The 20,035-nt window shown below is 39.7% G+C and overlaps 1 protein-coding gene across 5 annotated transcripts in view; it reads right to left on the reverse strand.

The window, feature by feature from the left end:
- Window positions 1-20,035, reverse strand: part of rgs3a (regulator of G protein signaling 3a) — a 152,615-nt gene that overhangs the window by 94,722 nt on the left and 37,858 nt on the right. For 4 of the 5 annotated variants that reach the window (XM_046066035.1, XM_046066038.1, XM_046066039.1 and 1 more), the window contains one exon: window positions 10,876-10,943. In XM_046066035.1, the coding sequence (XP_045921991.1) occupies window positions 10,876-10,943 (68 nt within the window). Of the gene's footprint in view, window positions 1-1,014; window positions 1,890-10,875; window positions 10,944-20,035 lie in introns of those variants that run through there. The other variant, XM_046066040.1, reaches the window with a different exon arrangement.

The following is a 20,035-nucleotide window of genomic DNA, read 5'->3' on the forward strand; positions in this document are numbered from 1 at the left end:
AAATCAGTATCAATGTGTTGCTTTTAAGTGAGTTATTTTCTTTTCACTGCATCAATCACGAGGCACTGAAAATGAATGAAGATAAATGAATGGGGAAAGTTTCCAGCGTGCATTAAATATTTAAATTGTATGAACAGGGCCTTACTGATGAATTAATAATCCAATCAAAGGGACTGTGGAAGAACTGACTAGACTAAAACCTTATATGCACCCAAAGGAAGAAGGCCCTGTAGCCTATACAGTTTGTGTTCATGTATGTGTGACAGTTTTTCCCTTTTTACATTCACGCCTCAGTGCGACACCATCCATTCAGACATGACTGCATGAAGCTAGGAGCAGAAACCCTGACAGTGTCCATCTGATGATTACAGTATATGTCTTGTCTGCTTTCCAACAGTGCAGCAGAGGTAACATTAACTCCCAACAAATCTGCCAACCACACATGATATACACATGTGGTTAGACAATGTTATCTGGGTGAGTATGTTCAGAGACTGTAACAGCACACACACACACACACAGACGTTACCTAGTTTCATGCTGTATTTCTGTCATGTAAACCCAGTCTTACAAATAATCTCAAGTTGTGTCTGTTCAAATGTTTATATTCTGTTCCGTATCAGTTTATTAAATTATATTCGGACACATCACATTTGATTTCCTGTTTGTTCTATTGTGCAATTCAGATGTGCACACAGTGGCAGTGGCATCGGTTCATATAATATAATTTTTTTTCTCCTTAAATATAATACACAGCCAATTACTCCGGATGTCTTGGACATGCAGCTAAAAGTGTATTTTTATATACTGCTTTTGTATTAGGCAGTTTGGCAGCTAACTGCATTGTTGTATTTTAACAAATTATAGATTTTATCTTTTGCAAATTAATTATGAAAGAACTGATCAGTGATTGTAGCTGTCCAATTTTTTCCATTCTCCCAGTCTGTCACTCACAATCACAGGTTGATACTATACACTAGATCCCACTTCCCACTCTCTGTAACACAAACACACCTGAGGCAGCCTACAACCAATGCAGAGGTGGCACAGCCCGTGGATAGTGTGCATCACACCTCCACCTCCTCCTCCTCCAGCGTTCAAGTCTGCAGCCAGCACACACACACTGCGACGGTGACTTTCCACCTGGCCGGCCCCTCTGCAGCCCGAGTACCTCCACAGCCTCCTTTGCGCAGCAGAGTGTGTGCTCCTGGGGCTGTGCTCCGATGGCTGGGTGGACTTAAGTGTGTTATGAATCATCTCAACAGTGACAGCTGCCCAAAGAATGGCTGAAGTCTTGCAGTGTTCGAAATGTCCGATTTCCAGCTGACAGTCCAGTTGAGGTGGCCCTAGGTAATAATATTGTGTCTCTCCTTGCTGGAAAACAGACACGAAACTGTCAAGTATAACAAAAAATATGTCCTTGGAGACGTTTTTCAGCCAAACTGGCCTTCACTCTGCATCAACTTTCCCCAAATGAGTCTAGATTCAAGTTTCTTGGTAACAGCCCTTTCTGCAAAATTATTGTCACTCTGCAACTGACGTCTAACTGCAATGTTATCCATTCAAGGTTTGTTAGTAATGACTCCAGTCATCAGTGCACATTCCTGTGTGCACGTTTTTCCTGTACCTGTCATTTCATCCACAACTTCTCTTCTTCGCTCCCTTAAAACTCCAGTTCAATCTTCTTTCCTTCTTCTTTCCTTTAACTTTTCTTTGCTGTCTTCTCTTCTAGCATTTGTTCTATCCCTTAACACGGCGCCCAGCTCCTTGCTCTGTGGCCTGAACAGCAGCAGTTGCAGTAGCTCCTGAGATCAGCTGTGTGTGGTGTGAGTGTTTGGCGGCGTCATGTAGGCGAGACTGGCGCTGGCTTGGCCTGCTCAGGCCACACTGCAGCTCCTGGCAGGGGCGCTCATGGGAACTCTTCAACAGCAGAAGAATGGGAGGAAGTGCCTCCCACCGCCACCCCCCCCTCCACACACATGCACTTACGCATACCTCGCCATCCCACAGCCAGGACAGCTTTGTGTGTCTGCCCCCGATAAGGCCAGTTCGCTTCCTGAGTCCACACTATTAGGCTGTGAGAGGTGCTATAGCTCTCAGTCATTTGCAAATAGACACAGTAGTGACTAATGTAGGTGGCACAAGTGAGACATAAGAATAAGAGGGAGAAAAGCAGGATTTTTAAAAGGAGTGGTCTGGTAGGTGTGAGTTAGCAAACTTATAACAGTGGACTTAAACTGCTGACCATAATTGCATTGTGAACAGAAAGGTTTCTGATTCCTTACGACTTTTGGGTCTAACAAGTTCTATTGACTACATTCCTCAACAAAAGAAAGTGACAGCAGTATTGTTTGGGCACATACTTAACTCTCACTCTCACACTCACACACACACACACACACACACACACACACACACACACTCATACCTCAGTCATACTTCACACCTCATCAGACTCTTTCCACCTTAGCCCCTGTATTCCCCAATCTCCGTCCAGACATTATGCTTGTTTGTTATGTTTTGAACTTTCATATTTCCTCTGCTTTTCCTTTCAGCTGCTCCCCCTCACCCCCAACCCCACAGTACGGAAATTCGCAGGTCTACAACCTCTGATCTCCCCTCCTCTTCCAGTTATCCAAACATTTGTTTTATTTTTGTTTTGAATCTCCGTATGCCTGGGAAAGAGGTGGTAACCTGCACAAAAATAACAACAAACACCTCAGCAGCAGTGCAAGGAAAATCCTGTTAAATTACGGCTAAAACAGTAGCCAAACTAACCCCTAGCAACCCCATTAATTTGCTTGCCTCTTTTTCTTTCTATCATTTGGATGCCTGGTTCATGGAATGAAACATCGACAGAGAAGTGACGGAGAAAGAGAGCGGTGAAAGAGGGCCAATGCTGCACTAGCCTCTACAATGCTAATAAAGTGGCAGAAAAGGCGGTTGTCTTAAGATCCCTTCATTCCAGTCTTAATGGCAGCTTTTCGCTGTTTGCCTTTTCAAAAGGGCGAGGGTTACCCGTCAAACACACAAAAAACACTTTCTCTCTCTTTCACGCTGCGCTGTTCACCTCTAAATAGGCAGAAGGACGGATTAGAGGGAGAGAAGAAAGGGAGAGAAGAAAGCATGTCTTAGGGAGAGGAGTGAAAGAAGAGTTTGAAAAGCTTGTCTGGGAGCCAGACAAGGCCAATCTGGTGTTTCGTAGTGTGGGATCTCTCTCTGTCTGTCTCTCTTCCTCTGTCTCTCTCTCTCTCTTTCTGACCTCAATAAACAGTTATCAAAGGAGGAGATGTTTTCCAAGCCAGTGAACTGACAAGATGGGTATAAGGCCAAGTTCAGGGTCATAGCTCAGGTTGTACTTGAAATCCAAACTGTGGAAGCTGGGCATATGGCTGAAGCTGGGGATTCATAACTACACAACATTTTGAAGGTGACACTGTGTACATAATATGAGACAGTGAGATGACTACAAACGGAGAAGGCCCTTGCTTCAACTTAGATGACCTAGGCTAGCCTTCTGCAAATTCAGAATAAGTATAGAGCTTAATAGATCTATCAGTCAAACCAATTAAACTGTGAAATGCATGGTTAGTGTAGCCATAAGCAGTCTTGGGCAAGTTACTTAGAAATTGAAATATATTACTAGTTACTTATTACTCCTAAAAAAAGTAATACTATTACTTTACTTATTACTGGGTAATAAAGGGGGGGGGGGGTATTCTAACTTTGGACAGGTTTGTGCAGCGGTGTTCACAAGAGAGCGAGCGAGAGGAGGAGCTGCAGGAATATATGCTCCTCAATACAGCTCCTCAAACAAATATGATTTTAAATACCTAAATGCCTACTAAAAAAATTTGAAAATAAATAAGTGGCGGTCAGCGTTGATAGTTATCTAAATTATAGGCAAATTATGGAAAACACTGCTTTCTCTACCACCTCCCTTCACCCCCAAACAAAGCAGTCTCTTCCGAATTTTTAACTAATGTCATATTCATAACAGCGGCAAGGAGTGTGGTTTTTAGAAAGCATATAGCCTAGTCCTATCGTTTCTTAACACCACCGGCTGAAATAAAAAAATAAAGCAAGTAAATCCCAACTTTTGAACAGCTGTTTTTCTGTAGCATATTTATAAGCAGTATTCAATAGTTACAAAACGTTACGTTAACGCCACTCTCTCCCGACGAGTCCAAGCATCAGTGGCAGTTGCGGCTGGAGATTCTAACTGTAAGTTTCGCGTTGCTGTGCCACTTCAGCAGATGCTTCAATAAATCAGGTGTGGAAATGTTCGTGATTGAAAGCTTTTTGCTGGTCGCACAGAGTTTACACTAGACGAAAATGTGTGACACAATAATGGCAGCAGCTACTTACAGCTGTGGAAAGAACGTGTCTTTCCCTCGTTCTCCATTCTTCCTTTAGTTTTTGGCTATCAGCTGACATGAACAACAAAGTCCGGTGCCGCTGAGCTGCCACACAGTTGTGGATTCACGTCAAGGATGGTGCGTTCAGTAACGAGTAACGCAGCGTTACTTGGATTAAAACTGTAATAATATTACTGTTTTAGAAAAGTAATTAGTTACACTACCAGTTACTGGGAAAAGTAATATTATTACAGTAACGCATTACTGAGCAACACTGGTCATAGGTCAATGACAAACTAACTAAGACTAACAAGAGAGTAGATATATAAACAGTAAAATAGTGGGAAAGTAATGCACAGAAAATTGTCAAAACATAGAGATACAATGTAATTGGTTTTGCAGGTATTTGGTCTTAAACCCAAGTACTGGACAAATAAAAAATGTGAACTTGATGATGGCGCTAGATGAAAAGTTTGCAAACATTTGATCCAGATATTAATGTCTATATCACATTTCAGTTGCGTAGACATTTCACTCTGAACCACACATTTCAACCTCATGATGGTGGCATGAAGACAAGGCCATCAGAGTATTTAGGGTTCATCCTTGGAAAAATTTCATGGCAATCTATCCAATAGTTATTAAGATATTTTAGTTTAGACCATAGTGGTGGACTGACCGACCAACCGGCCAACACTGCCATCTATGATGCTATAAATTATTTTCATTATTATTTTCTAAAGGTTCTCATTCACCCCTGCATACACACATCGATGGCGGCAGACCTGTCATGCAAGGCGCTGGCCATTTGGATCAATTTGGGGTTAAGGGTCTTTCTCAAGGACAAGACATGTGGACAGGAGATTAATGGGCGACTCAGTCTCCCACCTGAGCCACAGCAGTCAGTACAATATGATAAACACTGTGCAACTATAGCATCTAGTGTATGTGGTTTGGTCTGTAACTTCTTTCAAATTAAAAGATTGTGCAAAACAGCTAGGGGCAAGGATAAGCGCTCAAACATCCTGCATCAGTTAGGGGCAGCCAGGTCCCTGGGCCTAAAATACTCACAAAGGAACACGTTCTGGCAATGAAACTAATCATTCTTCATTTATTCTGAGACGCTGGCCAAAAAATCTAACCTATCAGTCCTCTTTTCAGCTCACCTCACCCTTCCTTCCCATCTTTCCCGTCAGACAGAAGCGTCAGACCCATTTTCACAGAGACAATTTTGGAGCTAATGCTAGCTGACAAGCAAAGTGATGCAGGGGGAGTTTTGTAAGGAGCACAGCTATTGTTAATATTCATGAACTCTGTTCCCTGCCAATAACATGAGTCTTCTTTTTTTACCTGTAAACATATGTACTAAATGCTGACATAAATTCTTGCTATGCTGCATGTCATTATTATGAAGTTTTCTCATACTCACATTTTGGAGATACACAAACATTCCATGATTCTTTCTAACAGGCCAACTTAACTGTGTTTAACTTTGACAGGTAAAGTGAACCTACTGTATTCTGTAAATGCCTATAAATCAAGATAACCCACAATGACAATTTATTTCCATCAAGTCATTGCATTGAATTTCTCTAAATATCACACTGATTGAAAGCAGCGGTATATGATTCTGTCTCAAAATTTCTCCCCTTTGACCATGACTAGTATTCATCTCAAATGCAAACAATTCCTGCCTACATTACCTTAAGGGGGTCATATTATGCTCACTTTCAGGTTCAAAGTCTTATTTAGGGGTTGTGCCAGAACAGGTTTACATGGTTTCATTTTCAAAGAACACCATATTTTTTGTCATACTGCACATTGCTGCAGCTCCTCTTTTCACACTGTGTGTTGAACGCTTCATTTTAGCTACAGAGTCAGGCATCTTACTTGTATAAAATCTTTATTGGGAGTTGCACATCACAGTTCCTATGTATGGACTACTAGCCAATCAGAAGCAGTGTAGGGTGGGTCATGAGAAGCCGGTGTACACGGCATCGGTTCAGTTCTATATGTAGCAAATGTATCTTTCATCCATAAAGTTTTAACTGTGCTCTGTCTCTACATCACAGTAACAACTTTATGTCCATTGACTGCCTGGCGGGTAGCTAATGTTTGGAAGGGAGAGGAGAGACAGCAGGCGGACGTCTTGTCACTGTGTGCTGCAGCTCAGAGTGTTTTTCCACCAGTGTTAGGCAAGCATTATGACGCGTATTTCGCTGTGACGTTACAGCAAAGTGGAAGAAAAGGCTGGATTACAAACAAGCTGTTTTCAGGCAGTTCAGAGAAGAGTTTTCTGTGGGAGATGGGAACTCCCTTTGGGGTGGACTTTGGGCTTTTTCACTTTGCAAACCTGTTACATGCACAAAAAAAAGGTATATAACTCAATAAAGGGGGGGGAAACCCCAAAAAGCTGAATATGGCCTCTTTAAAAACAGCAAACCCTTGGAACACCAGATCTTTTGGACTGAAATTTTAAAAGATGTTCAACTCACAGTGAGTCAGAAGAAGCAACACAACAGAACTTGATTGGTGTGACATTTTTAAAGCATAATTTCTACCAAACGTGGTAATTATCTAAATACATAGACACACATAGCACTGAACAATAATTTATTAAAATGCTGAGAAAAGTTGTAAAAGTGTAGTCAGTAGATAGGAAAATGTTCTTGAAATAGCCATGTGGTTTTTCTGAGGTACAATTCTTTGTGGATATTAAGTATTATCTTCACCAACATCTGAAGTGTCCAAAGCCTTCATTATGCGCTATGTAAATCATTGAAAGTATTCATGTGTGAGGCCATCATCAAACACTGAAAAAAGCTTGAGTGGGTAAAGAGTGGGCAGTTAATGATATCACAGAGCTCTTTGTGTAGTGGGGGTGATGGCCGTTGGGTGACTGAGAGGGAAAAGAAGGGGAAAAGAGAGGAGTAGTTGAAGGAGGCCACAACAGTGAAGGAGGAAACACACAGCGGTCTGGAAGGGAGCAAGGACAAGGCAACAGAAAACGAGTACAGAAAATAAGAGAAAGTCTAAAAGGTTTTCCATTCTCCTCTAATCTAGTCTGTGAATGTGCTTTCCCCCCTCCCTTAACTCTCCCCTGAGACGATCCCACACAAACCGCACAATCATCTGTTACTCTGATTCACCCGGAGATAAAGAGGAAGAGAGAGAACAAGAAGGAGACGGGAGGGAGGGGAGAGGAAGGAGAGAGGAAAGGAGCATTTACAAACACGGATGTAAAACCTTTCTATCTCAGTGCTGTGCCACATCATTACTGCCCTCTTCACCTTCCCTATGACTTCAAAAGCTGCTCAGACTCTTGACATACTGGATGCTGCAGGATAGTTATTCTGCAAGCAATATAAAGAATGTAATGACTGTTGCGATTCTACAGAAATGAAACATATTACGATAGCAATACACTGTGCCAAGTACGGCATATCGGTACAAAAAGCAACAAAAAAGGCCCGGGGTCATATGCAGTAGCACTAATTTAAGAGATAAGTAATCCCTAACTTGTGTCTGTACGTTTGTACAACCTGCATTATGTGTAGAGAGAGACTGTGTGTGAAAGGTGAAAGTAAAATGAGCTCTTCTGTCTAATCCTGTCTAGTCAAGCTTCTTAGCTACAGTGACTCCATATAACTACTGCTTACCACAGAGTCCACATCCTGGAGCGTTTCAAAAGCAATGCGGATATGTTTCTCTGACATACGTGCTGAATAGTTCCTCCAGGAGTCTAAGTCATGGTTATGGCGCAGTGGATAAGACACATGCCTTTGGTGTGAGAGACCAGGGTTCAAAACCACTCTGAGATACCAATGTGTCCCTGAGCAAGACACTTAACCCCTAGTTGCTCCAGAGGTGTGCAACCTCTGGCATATATAGCAACTGTAAGTCGCTTTGGATAAAAGCGTCCGCTAAATGAATAAATGTAATAATCATACTTAAATGAAATAATAACAAAAGCATTTGACAAGAATTGACAAGGTTGGTGATTAAAAACTAACCAAAACAACTAAAAGTTCTATAAATTTGACTGGTTGGGTTATTCTAAAGTAGTTTGTTAGTTAAATGTAATGTCAGAAAAGATCTGAAAGGTAGGAAAATATCATGGTCTTGGCTTAATAGAGAATAAAGTCTGCAGTGCACTGACCATTTAACTGACAGACAAGTGATGCATTATAGGAAAACCCCATTAAGGAAAGATGTGTCTTTTATCTAAATAAAGCCAGTGTTACACATGCATCATAACCTGTAGAAGTAAATTTGCTAAAGTATTATCCATGTTGGCATCGTGTGGGAAAAGGAGCCGGCATTAAAGTATGAAAATTGCTCTGGAAATTTGCCAATTCAGGCCCAGTAAGATTAGTAAGCCATGGAGGAATAAATCTTACCCCAAGGCTGCAGTTTGAACAAAAGCACGCAAAAAATATGTCGCATTCAAAGCCAACAAGGCAATCCTATCTCTGGTTCTAAAGGAAGGGTCAAATGACTCAGGAATAAAGACAGAGGTATCTATGTTTCTTTCTCTGTATGACATGCACAACGTTGTGGTAGTGCCACTTTGCATTTAAGCAAGTACCCCACTTCCAAAATCATTACATATAGAAAATATGCTTACATTAAGTTCAGCTTTATTATTTAAATGTTGATTTCTTCAGGTCTGCGTTCAATAATTAAAGGAAATGTTACTATTAATCAAAGTGCAACTAGCGCACTGGGTTCAACTCGTTTTTTACAGTGTATATCGCTCTTAATGACTCTTAATACTATGAAAAGAAGGCAAATGATCTAGTTTGTTTAAAGTGTCCTTCTTCCAGCCACAGATTAAACATGCATCCCTATTTTCTGTCAAAAATGAAGAACAATGAAAGTTATTTTCCATTTTATTGTTCACCTTGTTTTATTGTTGAGAAGGAAAAAAGGCTTTTAGACATTTATCAGAAAGGCTCCTTTTAGCTTTCAAGCCTCTGGTGGGGGCAGGCCTTCCATTGTCCTTGACTGGCAGCTGAACTGGCAGTGGGACAGTGACATGATTGGAAGTATCATGCTCTGTTAACTATAGCTTAAAATCTAAAGAACAGACAGTGTAATGCTAGCTGAAAAAGAATAAACCAATTTGTGTAAAAATACAAAACATTAAGCAGTTCAAATAGCTACAACTAACTAGCTAACTAGCTATATGGTCTGCAAAACAACGCTAGCAATTGCACTGTTAAAATAAGTTGTTTCGATTGGATTTACGGTTAATAATGGAGCTGGCTGGATAGCATGAACCTCTATGATACACCCTCCCATTGAAGCTCAACAATCGCTAGAGCAAACATGCTGCTGGCAAAAACCATGTTTCAAGGAGGTAGCAGCATGTGGTTGTCTTCACCCTTCCAAAGCCAAGAGTAGAGAAAGCAGTGATAAGGACTGCAGTGCACTGGTTGACTGAGCATCCCAAACAGTGGAAAACTGAATTTCCGCAAAACATTAAAAAATATAACATATGTACTTTTGCCTTTTGCTTGTCCATTATGGGCTACAACCTTTAATACAGCTGACCAGTCGTGTCTTCAGATATAAATTTCTGTTCCGGTTGTTACTGCTGCTGCTGTCTAGCAAATGCTGACTTAAATAATCACTGTTTTCTATTCCCAGCTGTAGAATGGATAAAAGTATCATCAGTTATGCTTCAGTGTCTCTGTGAACAGTTTAAGTGGTCTTCCTCATTTATTTTTAATTAATCAATGGCTACCATATAGTCAACAATGTGGAAAATGAGAAAATACTTTAAAGAGACATCCAACTTGAAATATTAAGACAAAGCTGAGAAGCCATAAGATGTAAGACGAAAGAGTGGGACACAGAAAGGATTTGTGATGTCCATGAACAGATAAGAAAAACCGGCTTCACATCCAACTACAGTTCTCTTTTTCCCTTTCTCATGACAAACCATCATTCTGCTCCACATGTGACTCACACGCAAGTGAGCTTCTTGACAAATATTGTCTTTCAAGAGATGACATCTTGCCCCATTCACTGCTCAATCCTCAAACGCATTATTCAATTAGTTGCTCTAGTCGCTGAGAATGTGTAACATGGAATTCACGCAATAAATATCTTACCCAAGGCATTTTTATGCATGATGAGTTTGTTGGACATGGTGCATTGTCACGGGTCAACTATTTCGTGTTTCATTAAATGCAGGCCTCTTCATTATGCACACACATGCAAACGCAATAAATTAAAAAACAGATAAGGGCACACGCAAATAACCAACAATGAAAAAAATAAATAAGTTATGCACCTGTACAGAGAAATACTCTTCCAAACTTCCAACAAACAGAAACAGCAACAGAGTTAATAGATACTTAGTGTATGTACACGCATCCACACACTCATTAAACTGTTGCTGAAATTCACATGCAGCCACACACAGAGCAGAAAAAGCCACGTATATAAGAAAGTTCAAGATTTACATGCACACAGAAAGTAACAAAGTCAAAAGTTTGATTGTACTTACTGTTAAGCATTGCATATTCTCGGGGCGATTGGTCTCAGGGGCAGCACCATGGTTTGACAGCACAGCCTCTGAAATGTAGACAAAAGAATCACGGGCTGAGACAGTGCCTTTGGAGCACATTTCTCTCTGTGCCAACGCAACTCAGTCTTCTGGATGCACAAAAATAAAGTCCTCAAATAGTTCTGAGAGTCCATAAAAGTGACTCAGAAAGATAACAACAAGCAATTATGGCAACAGTTGTCGAGAGCAGCCTTCACTGGGCTAGGATTCAAACTTCAGAGAGCACATAAAAAGGCAACAAAAAAAAACAGGCCAGCCGAGTCAAGGAAAATCCCGTAAGATGCGAGGATCCAACAAACTGCCCAAGAGAGGAGTGGAAGTGAGAACAAGTGAGAGGGAGGGAAGGAGGGAGGGAGGGGTGAAGAAGAGAAAAGGAACTCCTCTCTCACTCCATTATCCGTCCGTCACAGGGCTCCTGGGAAGTTGCTATGGTTACAGGGACTCACGCCTCAGTGTCCTTTTAACTATTGCTCATAAAGGCGGCATTCAGCTTTGGGCCACAATGCCGATCCCCCTCTCTCTCTTTCTGTCTCTTTCTGTCTCTTTCTGTCCACATTTCCTTCGGTTTACATCTTTTACTTAATATATACATATTTCCTTCTCATGGTCTGCCCTCTGTCTCCTAAACTTTGCCGCAACCCCGCTGTCCCCTTTTGGTGTTTCTATCCTTCCTTTTATCCCACTCTTCTATAAACTCCATCACACCCCTACCTCCATCACCATAGGACAGAAATTATCCTGCCCCAGACTGTGAAATGTTATTTTCCAAACTCTGCCAACCAAGTCGAAACAGCCCCAACACGAGTCAAAGAGTGTAAGTGGATAAGTACCCTTCAGTTAACCTCATGAAAAGTTGGAATAATCACATTACATACAAACACATACCTTGAAATATCCACTTAAGCAGTTTTAAAGTAAGAAAAACATTTTTAACACGCCATTACAGTGTTGAATATATATATATATATATATATTTATTTGCTTGGTGCAACACTTCACTGAAACTATTCCACACTTATTCTGAATTAAATATGCCTTTACCGCTTCCTGAAACGGAAGCTTTAAAATCATTACATTCTTTTGATGAGAGGTTACAATAAAAGTATCAGGGACCACACAATGTTTGACAGTAAAACATGTATTTGTAAGAGACTGGTCCAAGGAAGATGACAGCCCAAAATCAACATATGTTACATCAAGTCCTCTAGCGGAAAATAGTAAATTATGACTCTCTTCCGTTGGGAGCAATGGTGGAATTTGGGTGACATTGTGATAGAGCAAAAAAGTTTGCATAAGGAGGAGGTTGAGCGGGTGGATGAATGAGTGGGTCAACAAAATGTAGGATTTTGCAATGGGGGACTGCTGTTCCTTTCCTCTCTTTAAACCAACAGGCAATGTTAGTTTCTTCTAACGATGACCACAATCATTTCCTAATCTTAACCAAGTGGTTATTATTGTAACGATAACGAAAAAGGTCCCCCAACCTTAATGAAGTAGTAACTGTAACCAATATGCTTGGTTCCTAACCAAGTTGTGTTTGTTCCTAAACGCAACCAAACCTTAACGATAGCAAAGTCAGGTCATAAAATGGATTTCCTATCGATAAGGCTGTCAGATTGAAAAAATGTGTCGTTCTGGAGGGCTTTTAAAAACAATGTATGTTGTCTTTTTATTTGTAAAAGTGTGAGAACTATTTGTAATGATGGATCCTTGCAGGTCCAGCAGGCTTTAAGAGGTCAATCAAGAGCTAAAACCTCCCCCTTACCTCTCTAATTGTAATTAGTAAGCCAAAATTATTTGAAAATTTAATAATGTACTCACAACCCCAATGTGCTCGCAAGAACACAAGGCTGTCAAGAGCCAGTCCTTAAAAGTAAAAGAGCACCCCCCCACACACAGACACAATTAAAAAAAGCTTAAAATTGCATCTAGTTGACACAAGATGTCTCCTACTTCACTAAAAGCTCCTTTCTCAGTATACATATATGCGCTAGAGGTTTCAGGTTTCCAACTCGCACTTGTGTAAGTGGCATATTGGACCACTGACTTCTAAACTAGTTGCGACGACAAAATTCAATGCAAGTGAAGTAACATTAAGCAAAACATATTCTTGAGAGGAGGGAGGCTTTTCAATGTTTTGGTCGTCTACTGAAGGCCGTCCACCTGCAGACAAGAAAATTAAGCATCTCAACATTTTAGACACAGTAGTAAAAAGCCCAATCCCATAGTTACAGTTGCCATGGTAACCTGGAGGCTTTTTTAAAAAAAAAAAGGGATTCTGTCAATTTGTAAATCTGACTAACTCCAGGGGTCCAGCAAAAGAGAGGGGCTAACCTGCCTGGCGTCAAGCCCAGGAGAGGAGCCTTTTGTGTGGGTAAGACATCAGTAACACAGGGCATATGAGGAGACACACGGAGCAGCTGGCAACAAGAAACATCTAGAATGACTGACATAAAAATGGGGGAAAGAAAGAGAGACAATAAGAGAGAGAAATAGTGGACAGTGGGAAAAGTCTACACAAGAGAAATAAAGGAATGCAGTTCAAAGAAGAGAGTAACAAACTGAGAAGATTAAAGAAAGACAGACAATGAAAGTAGATGGGGAAAAAACAAAAAGGGGCAGAAAATGAAGACATGCAAAAGGAAAGACGGGGAAAAAAAGAAATCAAAAGGTGTTGGCAGTCATCTGCAGTTGAGTCAGCCAGCTTAGAATCTGCCAGAACACAAAAAGCCCTCGACTCTGCCCAAGTCCCTATTGCAACACTCGCTCACTTGACACCCAGTGCCTCTTTTCACATCCTGTCGCCCACAAACAAATAAACACTTGATGGAGAGAGTGGAAAAGCCAAGATGGCAGGAGACTGCCTCCACCTCACTGTTTGGGTCTCTTAAAATTAAGATATTACCGTTTTAATTGGTAACACCAAGAACTAACAAAGTCTAAAAATAAAGGAACTGACGCGGACTGGCAAAGGTAAGCATTCAAGAAATTGTGACACCAACATAATGACGCATGGACGTCAGGGTGCTATGCGTCAAACTCTTGCCCATGTTGACAACTAATGATTTCCTTTCCAATGTGACATGCTTGATGTCACAGTCCACAGGAGAAACAGTATCTGACTGACAAAAATACAAAATGTTGGGCTTTTTCCACTGTGTTGTATTATACTGACATATAATTCTTTTTTACGAAGGATGTGATCTTAACTTCAAAAGGCTGAGATGACATAATTCTCACTTGTTTGTTTTAAGTGGGAAAAAGTTCAACTTAAAGTACATACATAGAATAAAACCAGATTACTCTTCTCCACAGTTGTTTCTGCTTAATTTGAGCTGACACATTCACACTTTGTAATATATGAAGTAATAAATGAGTGTTTAAATATAGCAAAGCACCCTACTTTAGTAAAATCTCACGGAAGTAGTTAAGTTAGTTCAATAACTGAAAATGTATATGCAAAAAGTACAGTAAAAGCTTTTCAGTAAATGTAAAAAATGACTTTGCCTTTTATTAATAAAAAGTATCTACACTAGATCAAGATCATTTTTTGTCAATTTTGAAAGATGCACCTGACTGAAATATTGTTCCATTTAAATTTAATAAAACTGTATGCAATACAGAATAACCAAAACTTAAAAGATCTAACTTCAAATTCAAATAAGTATGTATAAAGACCGAAAATTCCACTTGAGACTGATATTTAATTTCCAATACATCTGAATAAATCTATGTTTAATGTGCTTTTCCTTACTTTAAAGCTACTTAAGTGTATATTTCAAAATATGTGTTTGTATGTAATGTCAAATTAAAATTACATTTTAGATATGCAGTGTGAGTTGAGAATACTCCTACGACTACTCTCCTTGTTGTTGTGGTATCTTTTCGTTTAGTTTAGAAAGAGATGCGGTCCATTGGAGAGCCTTTTGGCAATGGCTGGACAAAGGCTTGGATTTATTGAACAATTAGAGTGGAATGTTTTAAAACAGGGCTCAGCGTAAAAGTGGACCTCTTTCTGCACAAGTATATTTCTACACGCAGACGAACACAACAAAGGAGAAATCATATGAGAGCAAAACAACTGCACACAAACCACCGTACGTCTGAACAGTGCAGCATGACTGATGCTTGGTGCAGCATAGTTTCCAATAAACAGAGATCCGAGAATTTTTGGGAAATTCACAATTTTGGTTGAACAAATTAATGGAAACTGACAGGGTAAACAATGGTACACATGGAAAACAACAACTCAGTAAACATACTCAAGTGCAAACATATAGGCCTGTACATTGTTCAAAATCACATTAGATCACATATCTATATAGTGTATGTACATCTGCGAGTGTATAATGACTCAGTAAACTTCCAACATGTCCTTCAAGATACAAGGCACTAAAAACTTTAGAGGGCCAAAGGGAGCTTTCTTTTACACAAACAAAAGTTACGTTTACATTCAGCGTTTCTCACCAAATGCATTGTGTGTATCCTTGAGGCCTAACAAAAGTACTGAGTGCATTTCCTTCTTAAAAAAACATCTGAACTGTGCATTGTTTACATCCATGTTTGCTTGCTAGCAGTCTTCTTCACTGCCTTTGTTGGTGCATTTCTTTCTTCCTTGACGCCTGACTCCAAATAGTGTGAAAATGTATCAGGTAAGTTACAAAATGTTTATACACAGTGTGTCAGAAAAATGTTAATTGACAATGTATTTCATTAGTTTTTTTGCCAAAATATGCAATCTCTCAATTCTTTCAATATCGACTCATAGTGACTACTGTATAATCAAACATTTTTTTGGTTTAGGTTAGGGAAAGATCATGATCTTGTTGCCTAAACCTAACCATAGACAGGAGTCTGGATGCAAACCCAAGGCACTTTGTACTCCCACCACCCAACCTGTCCTGCTCCCTGCGACACTGGTGCAGAAAATAAATCTAGCGCTTCATTCAATCAAAAAGATGTTGCCTGTGAACATAATCCAGATTACGTTTGACTGCACCACAAATTAGTTATATATACAACAACCATCATTTCTAGGAGACAGGGTTAGTGTGCATGATATACCACAACGGGGACTCAAAAAATTGCTCTATAGCACTACTAATAGTCAAAAACTCCACAGGGTCAGCAAAGCTAAACTCACTTATTTAAAACTGCAGTATTCTACTAAAAAGATATTGAGGTAAGTGGGGCGACCGCAAGCTCCTGAACCCCAAATTGCTCCCGAAGGCTGTGCTATTGGAGTGTGACTTTGTGAATGATTAGTTTCTTTCATTTGGCACCTTTGAAAGGTAGCCTCTGCCATCAGTGCATGAATGTGGGTGAATGTATGGTCCGCAGACTAGAAAGGCACTGGACAGCCCAAAAAATAAAGTAGTAAAACAGAAATCAGGGTTCAAACATCCTTTCATATAAGTATGGTTTATGAATTCAAGATGTTACCTATTAGGGCTGGACCCAAATATTCGAATATTCTATTACCTATGTTTGTGAAATGTGAACTCAGACTTGCATGTCTGATTAATAAATATTGTTTTGGATTAAGTGGGTTATTCATTTTGCTTTTGTTTATTTTGTCATCATTTCTGGTTTTAAATCTTGCTTTGCGATTGCAGTGCAGACAGCATTTTTGGGTTCCTCTTAACTATCTTTAAATCAATCAATAAACACATTCACACTGCAGTGTGTCCAACATGAGTAGCTTTACAGTTTGCAAAATGATTAACCTTGTACTGTATGTGTTTTGGGTAAAAATATCACTATGCTGCCGGTGTGGAGACAGTATTTGTTGCCACCTTGGCAACTCAGGGACACAAGTTATGTCCTAAACAACTGGACTGACTGAGAAACATTGGGGATGCTGTTCTTTTCACTTCAAACAATGGGTCACTAGCAAACATGTCAACCACTGAGAGCAGGGTGACATGTAGAGGAGTGGAAATTTTTCGATTCTAAGATGCATCGCAACACAGATGTCAAAGATTCTGCATCGATGCACTGAAAGAACATAATTGGAAGTTACACAAAATTATAGCCTACTAACGCTGATAGTTGATTTTATGGCCTCCGCTGGAGAATTCAGTTGTTAAGTTACATTGTAACGTCGCTCTCTTGCACTGAATTGTGGTTGAATGTTAGGCTACCATTACTTTTACATGTTGTGAGATATGGAGATATGGAGATATGGAGGCTGACATGAGCAATGAGTAGTAAAAAACGCACCTAGTATTTTGAAAGCGAGCCCAGGTAATCAGTGAAGACTCGGACAGAGGTTAATGTACTGAGGTGTGTCACACTGATACTGGTATTGAAAAGATGCAGCTTTTTATGTTATAGACTGTTGTAGTCCGATTTTTGAAAGCACTTTCAAAATAATAAGGCAGTTTAAAATGATGACTGCTTATAATTACTGATGAGAAAGTAGCCATGTGCAGTAATAAAAACTTGAGGATGCTTTATTTGACAATGCATCGAAAATTGTTGTGCATGTGAATCATGGACAGATGAAACAAATCGAAAGGCCTCTGAAGATTCACACCTCTGTAGGGCTGGACGATATGGCTTATGGATATTGTTCAGTCCTTTTTCCTCAACAAAGTAAACATCTTAAAAAAAAAAAAGGCCTAATTCGTGTGTGATTTAAGTGAATAAAATCAAACATTTATTGAATATTTATTGAACATTTGTTATTGTTATTGAAAAAATTATATTGCAATAATTATTGTTATTGTTTTATTATCCAGCCCTAGTGACATGCATAGAAGGGATTTCACTTTATCTTCCTTTTTCAGCATCATCTTTACAGAACAGCTATTGGATGCAATGAAGCCCGCTATGCTGGGGACTGAGGAAGGACATCTGCATTATTCAATAGCTTGTAAAATGAGAAAGTATGGCAGATGTGCAGACAACAGGTTTTTGAAGGATTCTTAGTCTTGCTAGCGGTATTGCCCCAGGGATAGCAATGTCTGTCAGTCTGTCGGTCTGTTGGTCTGTCCACCACTTGTCCAGGCTGCAATATTTAGAAGCTATTATTGCTATGATATTTTGTACAAAATCTCATGCGCTCCTGACTTTTCCTCTAATGCCACCACAAGGCTGACATCTGTGGTTGTGTCATATCATTACATTACAGTTGCTAAACACCAACATTTCTAGCATTATCATTGTAAGCATGTTAGAATGCTGATGTGAGCATTTAGCTTCACAGAGTCGCTAGCCAACCCAATCTTTGGCCTTAAACAGGCCACAGTAAAACATAAGTAAGATTTTATAAATCTGATAATTACAGGAGCCTTATAGTATCTTCTGTTCCTTCTTTTGTTTTGGAGGAACTGACCACAACACTTTCTGAAAAGAATACAGTTTGGTTTGCAAGAGATGGAAAAAACACCAACCTAAACTAACGTCTCAGATTACCATTTAATAAACTCTGACACAGTCTCAACAAAACCTGAATATAATAAGCATACAGTTGTTTTATTTAACAGTTACTTTATATTTAATAAGGTGTTTTACAGCTGTGTCCTTATTTTGTCCACCCTTTTCATGTCGTGAAAAGGAGAGCACAAAAGTAGGACATACATGAATATTGTAATACAACATCTAGCTTGTAAATGAATGCGCAGGTAATGTACTGTACATCTTTACCACATACAATTAGATCTCTGAGAGAGATGCAATTTGTTTATGCATGAGTTATCTGCACACTACCAGCCCAAAGCTGAATAAATTTCAAACATGACACAAGAGTAACATTCAAATTTATGCATGAGAGATGTTTGTGCCCTGGTCTCTGCCTGACCTCAGCAACCGCTGAGATACTGACTCATTTATTGCACGATGCAACATGGAACAAAACAATGTGATGACTTTTGGCCATTCTGTATTCTGACAGATTTCATTTCCTGTTTCTGTCCTGAGATAGGCAGAACAACCAGAAGGGATTATCTGCTGTCTGTTGACTCAATATGTTGAATGATTGTCCCTGAGAGATATTTGTAAAAAGGATTTGAAGAGAACAAACACAAATATTCAGAGACTGGGATGGAATTTCATATCCATCCTATAAAGAAACTACAAATTCATCAAATCATCAACTTCAACTAACACCACTTCATCAGGTTCGTAATTTGATGAATTCTGCCTTAATGCCTTTTACTTGTTTTAAATAGTGTTTTACACAATGACAGCTGTTAATGGTGGTACGGGCATTTGAGAGAGTAAAAGAAGTTGCTGGACTATTGCCCTGTGTATACAAGCCTCTTTGTGCAAGAAAACCAAGTTATCACTGCAGGGTAGGGGAATTTAGCCAGCCTGACCTCATTAAAATGTATTTTAAATATGCATGGTTAAGAAGCAACAAAAGGGGAGGTGGCTACTCAAACTGAAAACTCTAACCAATTTACTTAAAATGCTGCAGTACATTGCAACTGTAAAGAAAAGAAGCCAGGAAAATTTTTACCATTCTTTACAGGCAAAAGGGGTGACCAAAGATGCTCTAAAACATAGATTTCAAGTATTTCTTTAATGTAATTTATTAAATTGTATTTTATCTATTTATTTCTTAACTTCACACAATATTGACAACTTGAATATGGCAAAACGCCCTCAAGTATAAAAAAATGATATACAACATTTTTTACAGAACTGAGCCTCTGTTCTTAGCATGAGAATGATGTGTTATCTGACACAGAACCGTTAGCATGTGCTGTGACACATGATGAGAACATATCTGCAGAGCAGAGATGCTTGAAATGGGCAGGATGGGAACATGTTTGTTCTCCACATGAGTGCACCCCTTATTGGCAGTCACACTCCCTCTAGTCACGCCCACTTAGTTCCGGATACCTTCTGCAGGCTCAATATGTCTGCCCATCAGGAAATCAACGCTAATTTACTTCATGTCCATGACGACTTTCAGTCGTCTAGGTTCACTGCCTGTGACCCTAACACATGGGAAGTGTCCGCCCACTCGGAATGAAAGACTTTGCTATTTGGAGGTTTGCAGTCTGCACAAATTCATGTTTGTGATGCAGAGAGTTCATATTGTAGAGGTGACAGCATTCTCTATTGTTATGTGAGACTGGCTAGTGAATGC

The sequence above is a fragment of the Micropterus dolomieu genome, linkage group LG13, assembly GCF_021292245.1.
Source record: "Micropterus dolomieu isolate WLL.071019.BEF.003 ecotype Adirondacks linkage group LG13, ASM2129224v1, whole genome shotgun sequence".
In the NCBI taxonomy this organism is placed as follows: domain Eukaryota; kingdom Metazoa; phylum Chordata; class Actinopteri; order Centrarchiformes; family Centrarchidae; genus Micropterus; species Micropterus dolomieu.